This window comes from Crocuta crocuta, unplaced genomic scaffold (genome assembly GCF_008692635.1).
Source record: "Crocuta crocuta isolate KB4526 unplaced genomic scaffold, BGI_CrCroc_1.0 scaffold162, whole genome shotgun sequence".
In the NCBI taxonomy this organism is placed as follows: Eukaryota; Metazoa; Chordata; class Mammalia; order Carnivora; family Hyaenidae; genus Crocuta; species Crocuta crocuta.
In genome coordinates this window covers 1,461,697-1,480,780 of record NW_027529433.1, presented here as the reverse complement: position 1 = coordinate 1,480,780, position 19,084 = coordinate 1,461,697, and the positions used below count along the sequence as shown (strand labels likewise).

Here is a 19,084-nt window from a genome sequence, read left to right as displayed (position 1 = left end):
AGAGCCCTATTCACATCCACATAGCCCAGACACAGTCTTGAAGAAGTGGAAAGAGCTGCTGGCTTCCTGGAAGGTCCTTTAGACCTGTTCTCTGCTCATTCTTCCATGGTGAGAGAGTCTGCACAGTCTCTTAACTTACTACAGTGCTTGGCTTTGGGTCTCTTTATCCAGACCATATCATTTTCACCCTTTGGCAGTGAAATTTACCCATTTCTGGATTTGAGTCTAGAAGTTCATTCATATGCTGAAGGAATTTGCAGTTTATTCACCAAGACATTTAAAAATCTCACTTATTTAAATTAAAGTAGTGCTATCTCTGCTTTAGAAAATGGCTTCAGTCAAACTTCAGCCTATTGGATTCAATTATCATCATTCTTTTAAGGCTCAGAATTTATCCCCACAGGAAATCCAATGTCACTCCCTAAGACAGAAAAAAAAAAAAGTAGAAATGGGGAGAAAGTTCACCAAATGAAGATATACCTCCTTTAATAAGGTTCTGCTTACTACATATAGAAGTTTAATAAAATGAAGTTAAAGAAGACCTTAAGATGGGACTCATAGGAGTAGGCAAACTAAGGTCTATGAGCCATACTTTGTTTTTATAAATAAGGTTTTCACTGCAGTCCTTTTTGCTAATGGCTGCTTTTGTGCTACAATGGCAGAGACTTATAGCCCACAAAACCTAAAATATTTACTATGTAATTCTTTAAGAAAGTGTTTGCAGACCCCTGGAATTAGGAATATAAAAAAAAAAAAAGAAGAAGAACTAGCATTGTTTAATATGGGAAAGAGAAATCGGAAGACAATACATTGGTTCCTAATTTTGAGAAGATATTATATAAAAGATGATTCTTGTTTCTTAATTCTCTGCAAAGGTAAATCTAGTGGAAACTGATTTACCCTGTAGCACAGGGAAGAATTTTCTGGCTCTGGATTTAAAACATAGAGTAGCTTATAACGCAAGTCTTAAACATTGGTGGTTATTATGCATGGTGCAAAACTTACTTCTTTTTGGCACCCCAAATTCCGCTAGTAAAGATTCCTTGTGATTAAGGCTATCAGTCAGAGATCTGCAACTGAATGTAATAATTAGTAAAGGAGTGCCGTACTAAGCCATTGATGGCCATTGATATTTAGCAATCAACTCAAAGAAAAAGGAGAAACTGAAGGTTTTTTTTTTCCCCCTTTGGATAGGAGGAGATAAAGGAAAAGGCCAGAGACTCTGTACCTTGAGTGGGAATGATGAACTGATGTCTTAGCTTAACAGAGGTGTATAGACTCCCACTGAGAAGAGACCAATGAGCTAGCAATACTTAGGAAGACATAGATGAGCGTCCAGTGAAGGCAAGCTAGTTTATTGCATAGGTTGGGGTCTTGGTGATTGGTCTTTCTTGGCATTGTAATCCTATAGACTATAAAAGAATTCCAAAGTAGGCACTTGATGTATATGTGAGGCAACCACTGGGATGGTTCACTGACCACTTGCATTAGCATCACCGGGAATCTCGTAAACAAGATAGATTCTTAAGTACCATCCCAGAAGTGCTGAGTTCAAAGGCACAGATTTGGGGATGGAGCCCAAGAACACAAATGTTTAATAACATTCCCTACGCCTCAGATCTGATTGTCCTGGGAGAGTGAAGGAGAAAAACTGTAAACCCTTGTGACTGACGCTAGTCTTATTTTTAAGAAAAAGTTTTCTTAAAATGTTTATTTACTTTTGAGAGAGAGAGAGAGAGAGAGAGAGCAGGCAAGGGACAGAAAGAAAGGAAGACACAGAATCCGAAGCAGGTTCCAGGCTCTGAGCTGTCAGCACAGAGCCCGATGCGGGGCTCAAACTCACAAACCATGCGATATGACCTGAGCTGAAGTTGGACGCTTAAACAACTAAAAATTAGATGAAGTGAGCCATCCTTTTCTTTAAAGAAGTCCTTCTAAGCCCTTCTGATTTTTTTTCTCAGAAAACAATGTTATTATTTATATATTGTTCTGATGTAAGGTCTAATTGTCATTGGCATGTGATAGGTGCTATTAAACATTATTACTATTCCCTCCCCACCCCCCCCACCCCCCGGGAGAGCAGTGTTCTCTGGCATGGAGTCTAAGAGACAGACAGCCTGTACTCATTCGATTTGCTAGCTGTCCAGCGCCAAGCTCAAGCTGCCTTGCTATCTCCTGCAGTCCTAAAAGAAGTAGGGCCTAAGAAGCACAGTGGAGCCAGCTGTAAACCTTAAGAAAGCTGCCAGATGTTTTCTGGATCCCCTCCCTCCTGCCTTGCCCTTGAGCTTGCCAGGCTGCAGAGGAGGATTTCATCCCACACAGGAGACAGATTCTTCATCTCAGTAGGAACCCACATTGGCCATGCTGATGCTAATTCTCTCCCCTATGAGGAAGCTGGAAGAGCAAAGAGTCATGTGTGGGTTCTTTCCCCCTTTTTTAAAAATCAGGAGTAGTACTGATAATACTCCTGGGAATGGGGAGCATCACTGAGATGCTATTCTTGGGATCATCTTGGTGACCACCCTTTGTTGTTCACCCTGGGTACTATAAGACAGATGTCGACCTTGTGTTGAACTCGGTCTTGCATACCACATACTACATTTACAATTGTTGAAAAAATGCCATCACTTGGAAGTGTTATTGTGAGTCACTCAAAAGCCACAGAGATCATGAAAAAAGTCATTTTAGGAGTGAAGATAGTGAAAAGATCATCCCTCTCTAAAATGTGGGAAACAAAAAGAGGCCTGCCTTTACTTAGAGGTCCATCTAGATTATTTTTATAATTCATTTTAAATGTTTTAATAGTTGAAATTCTTTCTCTTTTTAAGGACTTAACTTTTCAGTGGTTTGTTAAAAAGCTTCATCAGCCTTTATCACTTCTGATGATATTAAAAACTGTTGGCTCAAGAAAATAAAATGTGGGGTGCCTGGGTGGCTCAGTCAGTTATGAGTCCGAGTATTGATTTTGGCTTAGGTCGTGATCTTGTGGTTGTGAGATTGAGCACTGTATCATGGCTCCATGCTCTCTCTCCCTCTCCTTCTGCCCCTCTCCCCTGCTAGCTTGCATGTGTGCTTTATCAGGAAGGAAGGAAGGGAGGGAGGGAGGGAGGGAGGAAGGAAGGAAGGAAGGAAGGAAGGAAGGAAGGAAGGAAGGAAGGAAGGAAGGAAGGAAATTAAATGAAGTTTGTTACATAGTTCATTTTCCATTGTAGATGGCTTATGTGTCCCCTGATGGATACAGCTGCAGACTGCCTCTGAACCAGCACTGCCCCCTTGTCACTCTTTGGCTTCTTGGCTATGATTCTGGCTCGTTAATGTTAGGTTTGAATAAAAAACTTGACTTGTAGAAGATAAACATATAGACTCTCTTTTCCTCAAGGGAACATTATGAATAAAGCTCGTTACTTAGGTTTGCTCGGTAATAGTAATAGAGATTTTTAGTGATAGAAGAAAAGTTTTTCTTCCTTCAATTACTTTTCCCTGTAGGCTAAATAGAGATATGGATCTCATTTCCTAAGCCCAACACACTATTTGGGTTTGCTTTCAATAAAATATCTATGAAGTGTCTTCAGCATGATCCCTCTTTAATGGGATTTAGTTGTAAAGCTTAATTCGTATCAGATTTTCTAAATGAGAGATCACTGTCAACTTATTGTTAATTGAATTCAATAAAATCAAGGTTTCTATAATTAATGTGAACCACTTAATCTTTTTGCTCCTTGAATGAATGTAATTTTCTAAACAGGTATCTTTTAATTTAATGAAATAGCAACATTTTGAAGAAAATAAAGGTGCACATGACTTCTTTTTCTAGTAGCTCTAAAATAAAATTAAGTATACCCAAATCCTTTTTTAAAAACGTAATAAAATAAAATAATAAAGTATTAACAAATTTACTAAAAATATTAATATTAATCTGATGTTGCCCAAGAACATCAGTCCAGTTTAAGTATGGTAATAGTTAAGAAGAGGCATGCTACAGTACAAAGTGCAGTGATTTCAGTGTTTTTACGTGCGTTATAACTAACTGTTCCTCTAACTAGGGGTGACACTGGGTAAACCACCAACCTTTCTGGGACTTGTTTCCATGTGCAAGATGAGTGTTAGGCTATATGAAATGATTCTAGTTTCTTATACTGTTAGAGTTTTGTGATTCTTTCTGTTTCAAGAGGGTATTAGAAACCTTTGTTATCTTTTTTTTTTTTTTTGGAGATTTTAAAATATTAACAAAAGTAGAATGGTATAATATAAATACCAGTGAATTCAGTAAGCAACCTCATTGGTTACCACCTTATGGCCAGTGATGCCCCTTTCATACCTCCGTCCACTGACCCCTTTCCTGTGTTATTGTAAAGCATATCCAAGACATTAGTATGTCTTTATTAACTTGATCCCTCTGCCATCTGTATTGTTAGCACCTGAGGTCTTAGAAATTTTAATTTACTTTAAACAAATTTTTTAAATGTTTTTTATTTATTTCTGAGAGAGAGAGAGAGAGAGAGACAGACAGACAGCATGAGCAGGGGAGGATCAGAGAGAGAGGGAGACACAGAATATGAAACAGGCTCCAGGCTGGCTGTCACCACAGAGCCCAACGTGGGGCTCGAACCCATGAACCGCGAGATCATGACCTGCGCCAAAGTCCGACGCTTAACCGAGTGAGCACTCAGGCGCTCCTTAATTTACTTTTAACAAGACTCAAGTTGCCTCACTCTCTTTTTATTTGTTAATAGAAATATTTTAGTTAACTGTAGATTCAAATGCAGAAATAATTGGAATGATCCCATGTACATTTTACCCACTTTCTCCCAGAGGTGATATCTTGTGAAACTATTGTATAATATCTCAACCAGGATATTGGCATTGATACAATCCATCAATCTTTTTTGAATTTCCCAGTTTTACTTGTTTGTGTTTGGGTGTGTGTATATTTGGTCCTACACAATTTTATCACATGTAGGTTCATGAATCATCATAAAGATTCTTCATGTTGCCCTTTTATAACAATAACTCACCTCCTTCCACCCACCCCCCAATATTAATCTGTTCTCTGTTCTTTATTTCTAAAATTTTGTCATTTCAAAAATATTCTATAAATGGGATTATATAGGCTGTAAGCTTCCTGGATTGGCGTTATCACTTGCACAATTCCAAGGAGAGCCACCCAGGTAGTTATATATATCAATAGTTTGCTCTTTTGAACAAGAAGTAACCACCAGCACCACAGAAATACAAACAATTATAAGAGAATATTATGAAAAATTATATGCCAACTAACTGGACAGCCTAGAAGAAGTGGATAGATTCTAAGAAACATATAGCCTACCAAAGCAGAAGCAGGAAGAAATAGAAAATTTGAACAGACTGATTACCAGCAATGAAATTGAGTCAGCAATCAAAAAACTCCCCCCCAAAAAAAGTTCAGAACCAGATGGCTTTACAAGTGAATTCTACCAAACATTTAAAGAAGAGTTAATACCTATTCATCCAAGCTATTATAAAAAACAGAAGAGGAATTCTATGAGGCCAGAGTTATACCCGTGATACCAAAGTCAGTTAAGGACACCACACACACACATACAAAATAACTATAGGCCAATATCTCTGATAAACATAGATGGAAAAATCCTAAACAAAATACTAACAAACCAAATCCAACAGTATATAGAAATATCATTCACCATGATCAAGTGGGATTTATTCCCAAGATGCAAGAGTGGTTCAGTATTTGCAATCAATCAACATGATACCTCACATCAATAAGAGAAGAGATAAAAAAACTATATGATTTGACAGAATAGATGCAGAAAAAGGATTTGACAAAGTACAACATCCATTCATGATAGAAACACTTAAGAAAATAGGTCTAGAGGGAACATACCTCAATGTAATAAAGGCCGTATATGAAAAACCCACAGCTAACATTATGTTCAATGGGGAACAACTGAGAACTTTTCCCTGAAGGTCAGGAACAAGACCAGGATGTTCACTCTCTCCACTTTTATTCAACATAGTATTGGAAATATTAGCCACAGCAATTACATAACAAAAAGAAATAAAAGGGATCCAAATTGATAAGGAAGAAGTAAGACTTTCACTGTTTCCATAGATGTGATATATATGTAGAAAACCCTAAAGATTCCACCAAAAAACTATTAGAACTGATAAATGAATTCAATAAAGTCATAGGGTATGAAATCAATGTATAGAAATCTGTTGCATTTCTATACACTAGTAATGAAGCCGAAGAAAGAAAGGAAGAAAATGATTCCATTTACAATTGCACCAAAAATAATAAAGTACCTAGGAATAAACTTAAGCAAGGAGCTGAAAGACTCATACTCTGAGAATTATAAAATATTGTTGAAAGAAATTGAAGAAGGCATAAAGAAATAGACATTCCAGCTCATGGGTTGGAAGAGCAAATATTGTTAGAGTGTTTTTACTCCCCACTGTGTGTATGTGTGTGTGTGTGTGTGTGTGTGTGTGTACACCACATCTTCTTTATCCATTCATCAGTCAATGGACAGTTGGGCTGCTTCCATAATTTGGCTATTGTAAATAATGCTGCTGTAAACATCCGGGTGCATGTATCCTTTTGAATTAGTGTTTTTGTATTCTTTGGGTAAATACCCAGTAATGTGATTACTGCCTTGTAGGGTAATTCTATTTTTAACTTTTTGAGGAACTTCCATACTGTTTTCCAGAGGGGTTCCACCCATCTGCACTCCCACCAACAGTAGAAGGGGGTGCCCCTTTCTCCACCTCCTAACACCTGTTGTTGCTTGTGTTGTTGATTTTAGCCATTCTGACAGGTATGAGGTGATATCTCATTGTAATTTTGATTTGTATTTCCATGATGATGAGTCATGTTGAGCACCCTTTCATGTGTCTGTTGGCATTCTGTATGTCTTCTTTGAAAAAATATCTATTCATGTCTTTTGCCCATTTTTTAATTATATTGTGTTTTGGGTGTTGAATTTTATAAGTATTTTATATATTTTGCATACTAACCCTTTATCAGATATGTTATTTGCAAATATCTTCTCCCATTAAGTAGGTTGCCTTTTAGGTTTTCTGATTGCTTCTATCACTGTGCAGAAGATTTTTATTTTGATATAGTTCCACTAGTTTATTTTTACTTTTGTTTTGCTGGCCTCAGGAGACATATCTAGAAAGAAGTTGCTATGGCTGATGTCAAAGAGGTTACTACCTCTGTTCTCCTCTAGGATTTTTATGGCTTCATGTCTCACATTTAAGTCTTTAATCCATTTTGACTTTATTTTTGTGTATGATGTCAGAAAGTGGTCCAATTTCATTCTTTTGCATGTGGCTGTCCAGTTTTCTCAGCACCATTGTTGAAGAGACTGTCTTTTTTTCATTGGATATTATTTCTTTCTTTGTTGAAGGTTTATTGACCATATAGTTGTGTGTTCATTTCTGGGTTTTCATTCTCTTGATCTATGCTTCTATTTTTGTGCTAGTGCCATACTGTTTTGATCACTACAACCTCGTAATATAATTTGCAGTCCAGAATTATGATGCCTCCAGCTTTACTTTTCTTTTTCAAGGTTGCCTTGGCTTTATGGGGTCTTTTGTAATAGCATAAAATTTTTAGGATCATTTGTTCTAGCTCTGTGAAAAATGCTGTTGGTAGTTTGACAGGGATTGCATAAGAGTGAAATCTTGCCATTTGCAACAACATGGATAGAGCTAGACAGTTTTATGCTAAGTGAAATAAGCCAGTTAGAGAAAGACAATTAACCATATGATTTCACTCATATATGGAATTCTAAAAAACAAAACAAATGAGCAAAGGGGGGAGAGAGAAAGAGAAGCAAACCAAGAAATAGACTTTTAACTGTAGAGAACAAACTAATGGTTACCAAGAAGGAGGTGGGGGAAATAGATGATGGGGATTAAATGTATACTTATTATGTGGAGCAGTGAGTAATGTATAAAATTGTTGAGTCACTGTTTTGTATGCATGAAACTGATATAATACTGAATGTTAACTATATTGTAATTAACAACTAAAAACTTAATAAAAATAGTGAAAGCAAAAACAGTTTGCTTTTTTGAGTTGCTGAGTAGTATGGAGTAATGTATCACAGTTTGTTTAACCATGACCTGTTGAAAGATATTTGAAATATTTCAAGTTTTGGGCTATTCTGAATAAAACTGTTATGAACATTCATGTACAGGTTTTGCATTTCTCTGGGATAGATGCTCATGAGTGCATTGGTAGGTTGTATGGTAGTTTCATGTTTATTTTTATAAGAAATGCCATATGATTTTATACTCTAAGCAGTGATGTATGAATAATCTAGTTTCTCTGAGTCTCCATCAGCATTAGAAGGTGTCACTATTTGTTATTTTAGGCATTCTGATAGGTAAATAGTGATATCTCATTGTAGTTTTAATTTGCATTTCCCTGATGGCTAATGATGTTGAACATCTTTTTCATATGCTTATTTGTCATTTATTTATTATTTTTGGTGATCTGCATTTTTACTTCTCCATTTACTTCTTTTCAGACTTTGTGGTGAGGATAGTGTTGCTAGTGAATTATTTGTGAAATCTGTTGTAGAATATTGAGATAGTAAGAAACAGATCTGCTACTGAATTGGAAAGTATTGCATACTGTGGTTCTCAGCTCTGTGTTAGAGTCTCTGGGAATACAAAGATGAATAAGGCAAGAACTGTAGTCTACAGCCATTTGGTACTTTTGGAAGGAGAAGCAGAAAAGATGTAGAAGTCGGAGATTTCCACATTACATGACACTTGATTGGGCATCATAAATGCCCATTACCATGAATGATGGAAAGATCCTAGCAGACACAGGTCAAGGATTCAGATTCATTTAATATGAGTTAAGGATGCAAATATATCTTTGCCTATAGCTAGCTGCCCAGAGCAAGGCAGTGGGAAACATAGCAGCACTCCCAAAGAGAGTGCTCAAGCTTTCAATCCCCACAGAGGTATCCTGCTGATGAGAATAGTGGTTACAGTGAGAATTCTCATGGCTCTTCAGAGAGTTTGTTCTGTCTCCTCTCTCTTATTCCTTGGGCCTCCTAACTATTCCAGAGAAACTGGATTTCTGTCCAATTGATCACTACTGGCATGTCTCTGATGTCAACCCCAGTGCATACCTGAGTGTTGAATTTGAATTTAGGGGAAGGCCCTTCTTTCTAGGAATCTCATCCTTCCTAACAGGACTGAGTCTCAGACAGTCTGTATCTGCAGCTTTCTGCAGAAATTAATAACCTAATTCAACATTTGTTTAAGAATTAGACAGTGATGGTCTAAGGAGAGAACTAGGTCAATAGAGAAGAATAGGGAATAAACACACACACACACACACACACTTAATTTATAGTAAAGGTAGCACTAAAAAAAATGGGGAAAAAATGGACTATTAGAAATCATCTGGGAAAAATCCTTACCTCACACCATACACAAAACACAATTCAGATGGATTAATGATATAAATGAAATTTAAAACCATATAAAAAAATTGTCATGATAAAATATATAAGAAACAAAGTTAAAAAGAAAGCTGAGTGAAAATGTTATATGTACATATATGTATAATATGAAATCGAGGGTAGGTGTGTGTGTGTGTGTGTGTGTGTGTGTGTGTGTGTGTTTGTAGGTGAAAAAATTCGAAAAGCTTGGAAAACTATACACTAATGTGTTAAAAATTATCACATACCTGAGGTATAGGAGTGCTAGGATGAGGGGGATTTCACTTTTTATTTTAGGTACTTGTGCAGTGTTTGGAATTATTTCTTTTATCACAAAGACATAATGCTTTATAATGTTATAAAAGAAAGGAAATTATAAATGCTAACATAAATGCTAACCAACTTAATCTTTGACCAAAAGAAAGAATTTGATTTGAAGAACTGCTTTAAAAGGAAATACAGGGGGGCGCCTGGGTGGCTTAGTCGGTTAAGCGTCCGACTTTCGCTTAGGTCATGATCTCGCGGTTCGTGGGTTCGAGCCCCGCGTCGGGCTCTGTGCTGACTGCCAGCTCAGAGCCTGGAGCCTCTTTCGGTCTGTGACTCCTTCTCTCTCTGACCCTCCCCTGCTCACACTGTCTCTCTCTCTCCTAGAAATAAATAAAACATAAAAAAAAAAAATTTAAAAAAAATAAAATAAAATAAAAGGAAATACAGGTAACATTGCCTAATGAAAATTCAAAGCAACAAACAGAAAAACCTCTTTCTTGCTACTGGATTAACTTTCTGTATCGGGAATGTATATTTCAGTGATCTGTTTCTGGTTATTTAATTCATTATGTTTAATTGATAGTGTTTACTGGAGTTTAGTGAAAACTATTTTGTAAATATCTTCAGTTGTTATTTATCCGGTGTAATATCTCCTCCAATGAATTGACTGTGAGTGGGGAATTAGTAAAGCAGATACAGATCTGCAGAGCAGTCTGTGGCTTTACTTATCTCCACAGGAAACCTTATTTCATATTGATAAAGTTTGAAATCTTTCCTGTAACTCTTTCCAATTGTTCATTGTTGTTACTGTTTTAATGAGAGGTAGAAATGAGCCAAACCAACCTGCTTCTTTTCCTTTTACTAATTTAATTTCAGAGGAAATTCTTCAGTCCAAATAAATAAGTGAGTGTGGATGGAACCAGATTCTGACTCAACATGTCCAATTAACGGCTTCCAAACATTAAGATAAATTCCTCAGAAACAATCACAAATAATAAAAAATCAACCAGTAAGGAATGATTACGAGAAGTGAGCTGGCTAGAACCATCTATGCTTACAAAAACCGTATTTAAGTTGGCATTAATATTTGCCATCTATTCTGTTATAAATATCAAGATTTATTGTAGAAATATACCACCGATAGCACAATAAGAAGGAAAACAGACTCATCTCGGGTTTTGAAATGTACCTAACAAACTCAACCCCTTGCAAAATAACTTTCTTATTCAAAATGGAACTGGGAATTGTTTAGCACACAATGAATCATCTTTTGGCAAGTACAATAGAATCTTTAGGGACATTTCACAGCCTCTTGTTCAATTGTTAGGATGTTTTTAGCTTTCACAGGTAGGAAAGAAGGTAGCTTGTATAGCCATCATCTTGTTGCTAAAATTGTACAGTAAAGATTTTTCAGTTGCTGTTGCAATAGATCTTTTTGCTTTTTTTTCCCCCTTCCTGTTTCTTTACCCAGAGCTGCTTTGTCTCTCAAAAACAATCTGGAATTACTTAATGCTAATGTTTTCTGGTTTTACTATTTACCCAGGACTCAAATGTTAAACATTAATGTTGGAAACTCCCTTTTCCTTACCTCATAGTCCTATATTTGTTTAACTGTTATTTTGCCAGAAGAAAACCTCCTCTTTCCCTTTCTGTGTTAATGTACTTTTTTTAAATTGACAAACACATTTTGTTTCTCTTTTGCTTTTTTTCAGGAGGCTTTAGAGCTACCCCTGGATGATTTTGAAGTGACTGAGACCACACCGGGAAGCGAAGTGATTAAATATGAATATCATGTTTTATACTCCTGTAGCTACCAAGTGCCTGTGCTTTACTTTAGGGCAAGCTTTTTAGGTAAGACCATGTCGGAAGCTAAATGTAAATTCATAACATTTACATGTAAGGCAGAAAGCAGATTTAGAAAATTATTCTTGAGAGGAAAAAAAATAGAGTTAAAAATAAGAAAAGTGTGGGTGAGGTAAGGTTTTACCAGTAAATTTTCTCATGCTTTAGAAAGAGTATCAAGACTTCAGAGTGAATGATATCATCCCAGCCTTAAGTCTGATCTTCAGTTTCTTGGCCTCCTGCCCAACGTTGACTAAGCCCCCTGGCCCTTTCTCTTTTCTTTAAACAAGTAGGAACAACTTAAAGCTACAATGTTTATATACTTGTAACTTTACAGTAAAAATTTCTTCCAATTTAAGCAATTCCATTAACTCAAAATCCCCCATGCCTCCTTCCCCAATTGCTAATAATTATTTCAGGAACTGTTTATCAGTTAGTTCAAGCTGTAATTAAAAATAGCACTAATATTTCCTTCGAACGTCCATACATCTCCAGTGCCTAAGCTTTCTGAGATGCTGTTACTCAACTCATTCTCCTTGCCAAAGAAGGTGGAACACCCTGTCTCCTCTGAGGCCTTGGCTGATAAAGCTTATTTAATCAGCAGCCACATGGCGTCCTCACCCCTTAGTGTCCTGAGGACCCCCCTTCTTGTCTTCTGACTAAACTGGATCAGCATGGCAAGGCTCTGCCGCCCCAACCTACCCCCCACCCTATTTCTCCTTTCCTATCTGGCCTTATCGGCAGCATTTTGCATTTTGAACAGCCTTCTAACTTTTTCTGGATAGCTAAGACATCTGAATTTAGCCAGTGATATTTTATTTTTAATTAAAAAGTAGCTTAAGCTGCTTTGAATGTGTATTTGGTAGATTTAATCACTTGCTGCCTTATATTGTTTAATGGTCTCTAATTTTGCAGTGTTGGCGGTTTAACAAGCCCTTAGGATTTAAAACACAAGAACAAATTCTCATAGACTCCCTAGTGAGAAGATTTTAATCTGAGGTGCACTTCCTAAGAACTGACAATTTGGGGTAAATTTTCAACATGGGACATTGGGAATTGAGGACACTGATAGTTTACTAATTTGTGAACTCTTGCTGCAGATCTATCCATATGATTATTTTTTTAATGTTGTATTTATTTCTGAGAGAGAGAGAGTGAGAGAGAGCCAGAGTGAGCAGGGGAGGGTCAGAGAGAGGGACACACAGAATCAGAAGTAGGCTCCAGGCTCTGAGCTCTCAGCACAGAGCCTGACGTGGGGCTCAAACCCACAAACCGTGAGATCATGACCTGAGCCGAAGTCAGATGCTTAACCAACTGAGCCACCCAGGCGCCCCTATCCATATGATTATTAAAGGCCTTGAAAACATCCATTTTGTTATATTGTAATTCTGTTTGGTTTGGAGTCCAGAGGTTAATGGAGGGTCCTTGGGAAACATTTATTTACAGTGGGGGGAAGGAAAAAGTAGAAGGGGATACATTTATTTACAATGGGGGGAGGGTTTGCAGTGTCTCTACCTAGTACCTTTCTAGATTCAAAGACGTATCAAGGCTGCAGGTAGAGGAAATAGGGCACCACTTCTTCAGTACTGTACTTTCATATAATTAGTATTCACCATAAGCAGTTAATCACCAGAGAAGAGCTCCCAGAGACAAAACAAGTTGTTTAGCTTGTCAGCATTAGGGAATCGGAGGTGTTGAAACATGACTGCTTCTAGCTGGAAGTGGGTCTTGCCGAGGCTGGTGGATGAGCTCATACATGCACTTTGCTCTTATGTGCCAACAGCTCCCCTTACAGTACAGCACAGTAATTGTTCCTTCAAGTCCGATTATGTTTTAATGAAATTTGTATACTTCCCAAGATCTTTTCTTTATGATGGTTTTCTCTTTCTTCCAAAACAAACAAACACCCCACTAGCTCCCTTGGATCCTACCCGTATACTTTTAAGACACCCTTTATTTCTGCTTAATGAAAGAAAACCCAAACAAGTCCTTTATTTTATATGGTGGGATTCCTTATTCCTTCCTCCCCATTCTGTGTTGTATGTAACGAGCCCTAGGAATTTTTAAATGCCACAATTTATTTAGTCTTTATTCAGATACATGAAAATATCAAATTTAATTTTTCACAGCATACTGAATTTTTTCTGGTGGAGAAACATGAAAAATGGTTCTCTCCTTTATCATATTTTAGGAATTTCTTTTTATTTTTCTGCTAACGTAACCTAATGGGCGTTCTAAAAATGTTTTGCCCTTTACTCTGGAGTCATAATTTTTCATTTATTCCCCTTAATCCATTCCCTTTTCCTGTTATATCTGATTACTCTGGCCCTCCATCTGTTAGTTAAACAAATCTCTGTCAGTGTGGTGAATGGATTCCTAATGTATTCCTCATATTCCAGGTCCAGATTTTTCTTTGTCTCTTTCTAAGAGAGTTCCGACCTAGAAAGAGGATGATTATAAAATTTCTCGCTCAGGGGTCTTTTGTTGCTTCAGAAATAGTTCACTTGGCCTTGTTTTTGACAGATATTTAACATTTCTTTTCCATTTGATTGTTAGTAAAAATTAGTTTCTCTGCTCTGCTCTGAATTTTCTTCTGGTACCTTTNTCTTTTTTTTTTTTTTTTTTTTTTGGTAAAGCAGTTGGTAGTAATAGTTCCCATTTAATTGATATGACCTTTTCTTTTATCAACTGGTTTAAATTCCAGAAGAGATATTTATTGTGTTTCTTGAAATGCAGATCCGTTGAATTGTGAATAGGAATACTTCTTATTCCTCTGTACTGACCAGTGACCCCATGCCAACTATTGCCTAGGACTCAGCTAACATGGCACTTGCTCTTGTCACTTTTGGTCATATCATTTCAAATCATATCCTGTATAATATCACAGGTTTCACTGTAACAGAACTTTTTGTTTGCTTGTCCCCTATGAAATAGCAAGCTAGAGGGTGGAGCTGTAAGGTAAAAAGGGATTGATAGTGAGTACCTACAGCCTAAAAAGTGATAAGATTTATTCATAGCAGCATGTATGTGTGTGTGTTTAATACATACATGTTTTTTTCTTTTACTCATTTTGATACCCACAGTATTAACTGTGATACAGTCTCAGTAAGTATTGTTGAATGAATGATGAGGAATTTCTAACCATTTCTGAATGCAACTCAAAGATGGAAACCTTGTGATGGGGTCTTATTTGAACTGCTCTGGAGGGTTTTAAGGAAGAGAGTGATGTTGTCTCCAGGAAGTTCAGGAACCAAAATAACTGTATATCTTTACTCTTTAGTCTGACGCTTCTCGAAGACTGCATCAGTGGTTGAATAAGGAAAAAAGAAAGTCTTGAGTACTCAAAGGGTGGGTATCCAAACTCGCTGAGCAGCTGCCCCACTTCTATAAACACATATTTTATTTGATCCTTGAAGGCAGACAGGCAAATTGCAGCAGCATTCTTCTGCTGAGTGAGCACCTCTCATTCCTACTACTTGGGCCTTTAGGATCCCAGTTCCCTAGGGGGTAGCATGGATTTAAGAGAAGAAATAAGTCCTTCCCAGTATTCTTCTTCTTCTTTTTTTTTCCTAACTACTTTCGCCGTTCTAAGTTTGGAGGAGGTAGCGGAACACACTTAATACCATTTGTTACCCAGCAGTGGGTGAGAGGTAGCTACACTTCTCTCAAGTAGTAATAAATAGTCTCCATTCGAATAGTGCTTGGCAGTATATGGAGTCCATTCTTAGAAAACACTGACGTCTTCAAGTGCTCACTAGCCTCCCACCCCCACTATTTTTGAAGCATATGTTGCTAAAGAAGTATTTGTATCCTGCAGAAGGTTGTGTCTATTGTCCATCAATCCAGGACCTTTTTATGTCCCATTTTTCCTTTTGGAAGGCTTGGTTTTGGTCAAAAGCTGATGGCAAGCGTTAGAAATGTAGTGAAAACCTTAGGCATATATATGATGTCTTAGGGCTTCACCAGAGTCCTAAGCTTTCATAGTTTTCTTTTTCATTACGAGATTTCTATATTTATTTCAGCTTGAATTCTGATTTATTCCTGCCCTGTCTTTCTTCTTTTCCTTTGTTCGCAATCTCTATTGAAAAATAGACCAAGTGGTTCTTCTCATTTTCAAAATATTTAATTCTTTGGCTGACATATGGGTTCTTCTTGGGAACTGTTTTGACATATTTCTTTAATTAGTCAGAAGGGCTGCTTTTGAATAGGAAAGGAAACATTTCTTCCATTCAGCAACTGAATGTCTGTTCTTTCTGGAGATCCATTCTATTATTGGTCCAGGGAGTAAGTGTATAGAGTTAAAAATGTAACCCAGATATTTCATGTGGAAGATTTGTCTACTTGTTATATGCCTAAAGGATGCTTATTGAGAAACAAGGAGAAAGAAATAGCCAAAGAATGATTCACTCTCAAAGGCAGCATGAACCAAACCATGACAAAGGTCAGTATAAAGGGAGAATAATGGAAAGTTTGGACTTAGAGCAGTGTGTAAATCATCAAAGAAGAGGACTAAGAGGCTTGTTCATGGTCTGGAACAAGGAGAAGTCTTTGGAATGCATTCCACAGAAGAAAATTGTCTTCTATGCATTCCATAGAAGAGAATAACAGGAAAAGAGAAAGATGGAGTTGGAGGACACTGGAAAATAAAAGTAAAATATCCAAAGCTCCGTTGAACACCTTGGAAGGGAAGGTAACAGGTTGGTTTTTCTGAAGAGGCTGGGAAAAACATTGGAGAAGATGAGGAGGGTGGGTGCCACACTATAGGGTGGAGAGAGGATGGCATATCTGGGAAACAATGAGAGGCCAGTTTGAAGTAAGAGTTTCCTTAGGATGAACTGTGGAAGAAATGTTTTTAAAGATATGTTGAAGTCAAATTATGACAGAGATAATGTATTGGGAGGGATTGCCAGCACACTGAGAGTTAAGGTAGCTTGTTGAACAGTAAAGAAAAGTTGGATTAGAGAGATCTTTAAAGATTGAGGCAAAAATGATTCTAGTTATTTACAATAAGCAGAAAGTAGAAAATGATTTGACAGATAATTTAGAGTCGTATTCGATTGTAGTGAATCTTTAAGGAAATTCATATATGCCATATATATTTATACAAAGTTAGCAAATCTAGCCAAAGCTATGATGATGGAATGGAACATGAATTTGGTAAGTTAGAAAAAAGATTCTAGGGATTCAAATGAAATTTAAAGAGCAAACAGTGAACGTTATTAAGAAAAATGATGAAAAACTATTCAACTCATACAAAGATATTCAAATTGAAAAATCCAAACAATAGAGGATATTTGACAAGAATTATTTGTTGAACCATGTAAATGTTTGAAACAATATGAGGAGTTAGAATGCTGGCTTAGAACATATGATGGGAATAGAATCCCATTGAAAAATCAAGCCCTGGTTTAAGAATGTTCTAACGAAAAAAAAATGCTAGAGAAATGTGAAACAAAACTATACGGAGAGCTAATTAGCCAAAAGGTTCATTCTAATTTGTTTTAGTAGAAAACACCACATCCACAAAAAGCAAGAGATTTTAAATGGATCCAGAGGCCAGGCAAAGGACATGGAAAGGTAAATTTATTTTCTTACCTGCAAGAGACTATATTTTAGCTTTCCTAGATAGGTGAATGCTTGTGTTGTGCTCCATAAAGGAGAAACATTTCTTTGCTTTACTCTTGGCAAATGGCTCCTATTTGAGACAGCCTGTAAAACATACATGAGTGCTTGCTGTGTGCCCAGAACAAAAATTCATTTGCCTATTTTCTAAATCTGCTGGGGAAAAAAAAATCACTGTTCAATTTGAAGCTAGGTTATTGCTTTCTTCTTTCTTTATTCTATTCTATTCTATTCTATTCTATTCTATTCTATTCTATTCCATTCCATTCTATTCTATTCTTTTGCTTTCCTCTTTCTTTAAAGTCATCAAAGCCAAGTTCTTTAAGTCCATATATTAGATGTTATGCTAAGAAGGTGGAGACTGCATTTTCTGTGGGGAGAGGGTTAAGTTAGATTGATACTCAAGGAGCTGCTATAGGGCATAGTAGGTCCAAGTGCTGGAGGTACTGAGGTTTGAGGAGAGCCAGGAATCCAAAATGCTGAGTACTGGGATGCACCAAGAGGTTGGAATCAAAGCCTCAGAACACTGTGGATAGAGTGCCTTCTGCTTCAGAACTAGTAGACCTAATGTTGTAGATATTCATCTGGTGATTTGGACCTTAGAGTGCTGATGAATAGGTTATCTATTCAAAATTGGTATCTCAAGTATATTGGAGACCCAACATTGTTTCCCTTGGGACATTTTCTGCTTAAGAGATTCCTCAAGATGGTTTTGCATGTACTTATACTAAGTAAGTATTTAACTTAACTCAAATGAGAGTTATAGCATCACTTGCATTATAACTCTTATTTTTTTTTTTTAACACAATATGTGGACTGTTTATGGTGACTCAAAATCAGTCGTTTTTGGGGGCAGTTGGGTGGCTCAGTTGGCTAAGTGTCCAACTTCAGCTGGGTCACCATCTTGCAGTTCATGGGTTCAAGCCCTGTGTTGAGCTCTGTCTGTGCTGACAGCTTGGAGCCTAGAGCCTGCTTCGAATTCTGTGTCTCCCTCTCTCTCTGATCCTTCCCTGCTCACGCTCACTCTCACGCTCTCTCTCTTGCACTCTTTCTCTCTCTCTCTCTCTCAAAAATAATAATAAACATTAGGGGCACCTGGGTGGCTCAGTTGGTTGAGCATCCGACTTCAGCTCAGGTCATGATCTTGTGGTTTGTGGGTTCCACCCCACCCCCGCCGTCAAGACCTGTGCTGACAGATCTCAGCCTGGAGCCTGCTTCAGATTCTGTGTCTCCCTCTCTCTCTGCCCCTCCCTTACCTACACTATGTCTTTGTCTCTCTCAAAAATAAACATTAAAAATTACATAAAAAATAAATATAAATAAATAAACATCAAAAAACTACCCTTTCTGTCCTGTACTGTATGTCCTGTTTTTTATGAACATGCATACATACACTTTCTTATGTAATGAAAAGATGTCTTATATTTGTTTTCTACTCAAATTGCTAGGCAAATATATAACATTTAAAAAATTTGCACTGGTCATTTTAAAAATACATTATGATTAAGCAAGTCTTTTGAACCATTTATCTGGGCTATATTTGTTAGGTATACTTGTTTGCAAATATTTGAACCTGACCATGATAAACAAAAAAGGATTTATTGGAAAGGTAGAACTTAGAGTCAAGTGAATGCATTATAATGACAGGAATGTCTACTTCCCTTTGGCTTTAGTAGTGAGAAATGGGGCTCTGCCTTCTACTTATTTTGGAGTTTCTGTCCCAAATTGGAAGTATGTTTGGATACTGAAAAGCCAAATATCCACTATATCTGCATCTACTTAATACTATAGATTTATATAAGCATGGATTTTTTAGTTTTTTTTTATTTATAAGGGGGGCCCATGGGGGAGGGTCAGAGAGAGAAAAAGAGAATCCCAAACAGGTC

The 19,084-nt window shown here is 37.0% G+C and overlaps 1 protein-coding gene across 4 annotated transcripts in view; it reads left to right on the top strand.

The window, feature by feature from the left end:
* The window catches only part of ATG10 (autophagy related 10), a 247,464-nt gene that overhangs the window by 143,473 nt on the left and 84,907 nt on the right, over positions 1-19,084 (top strand). For all 4 annotated transcript variants that reach the window (XM_077759859.1, XM_077759861.1, XM_077759860.1 and 1 more), the window contains exon 4: positions 11,447-11,585. In XM_077759859.1, the coding sequence (XP_077615985.1) occupies positions 11,447-11,585 (139 nt within the window). The remainder of the gene's footprint in view (positions 1-11,446; positions 11,586-19,084) is intronic.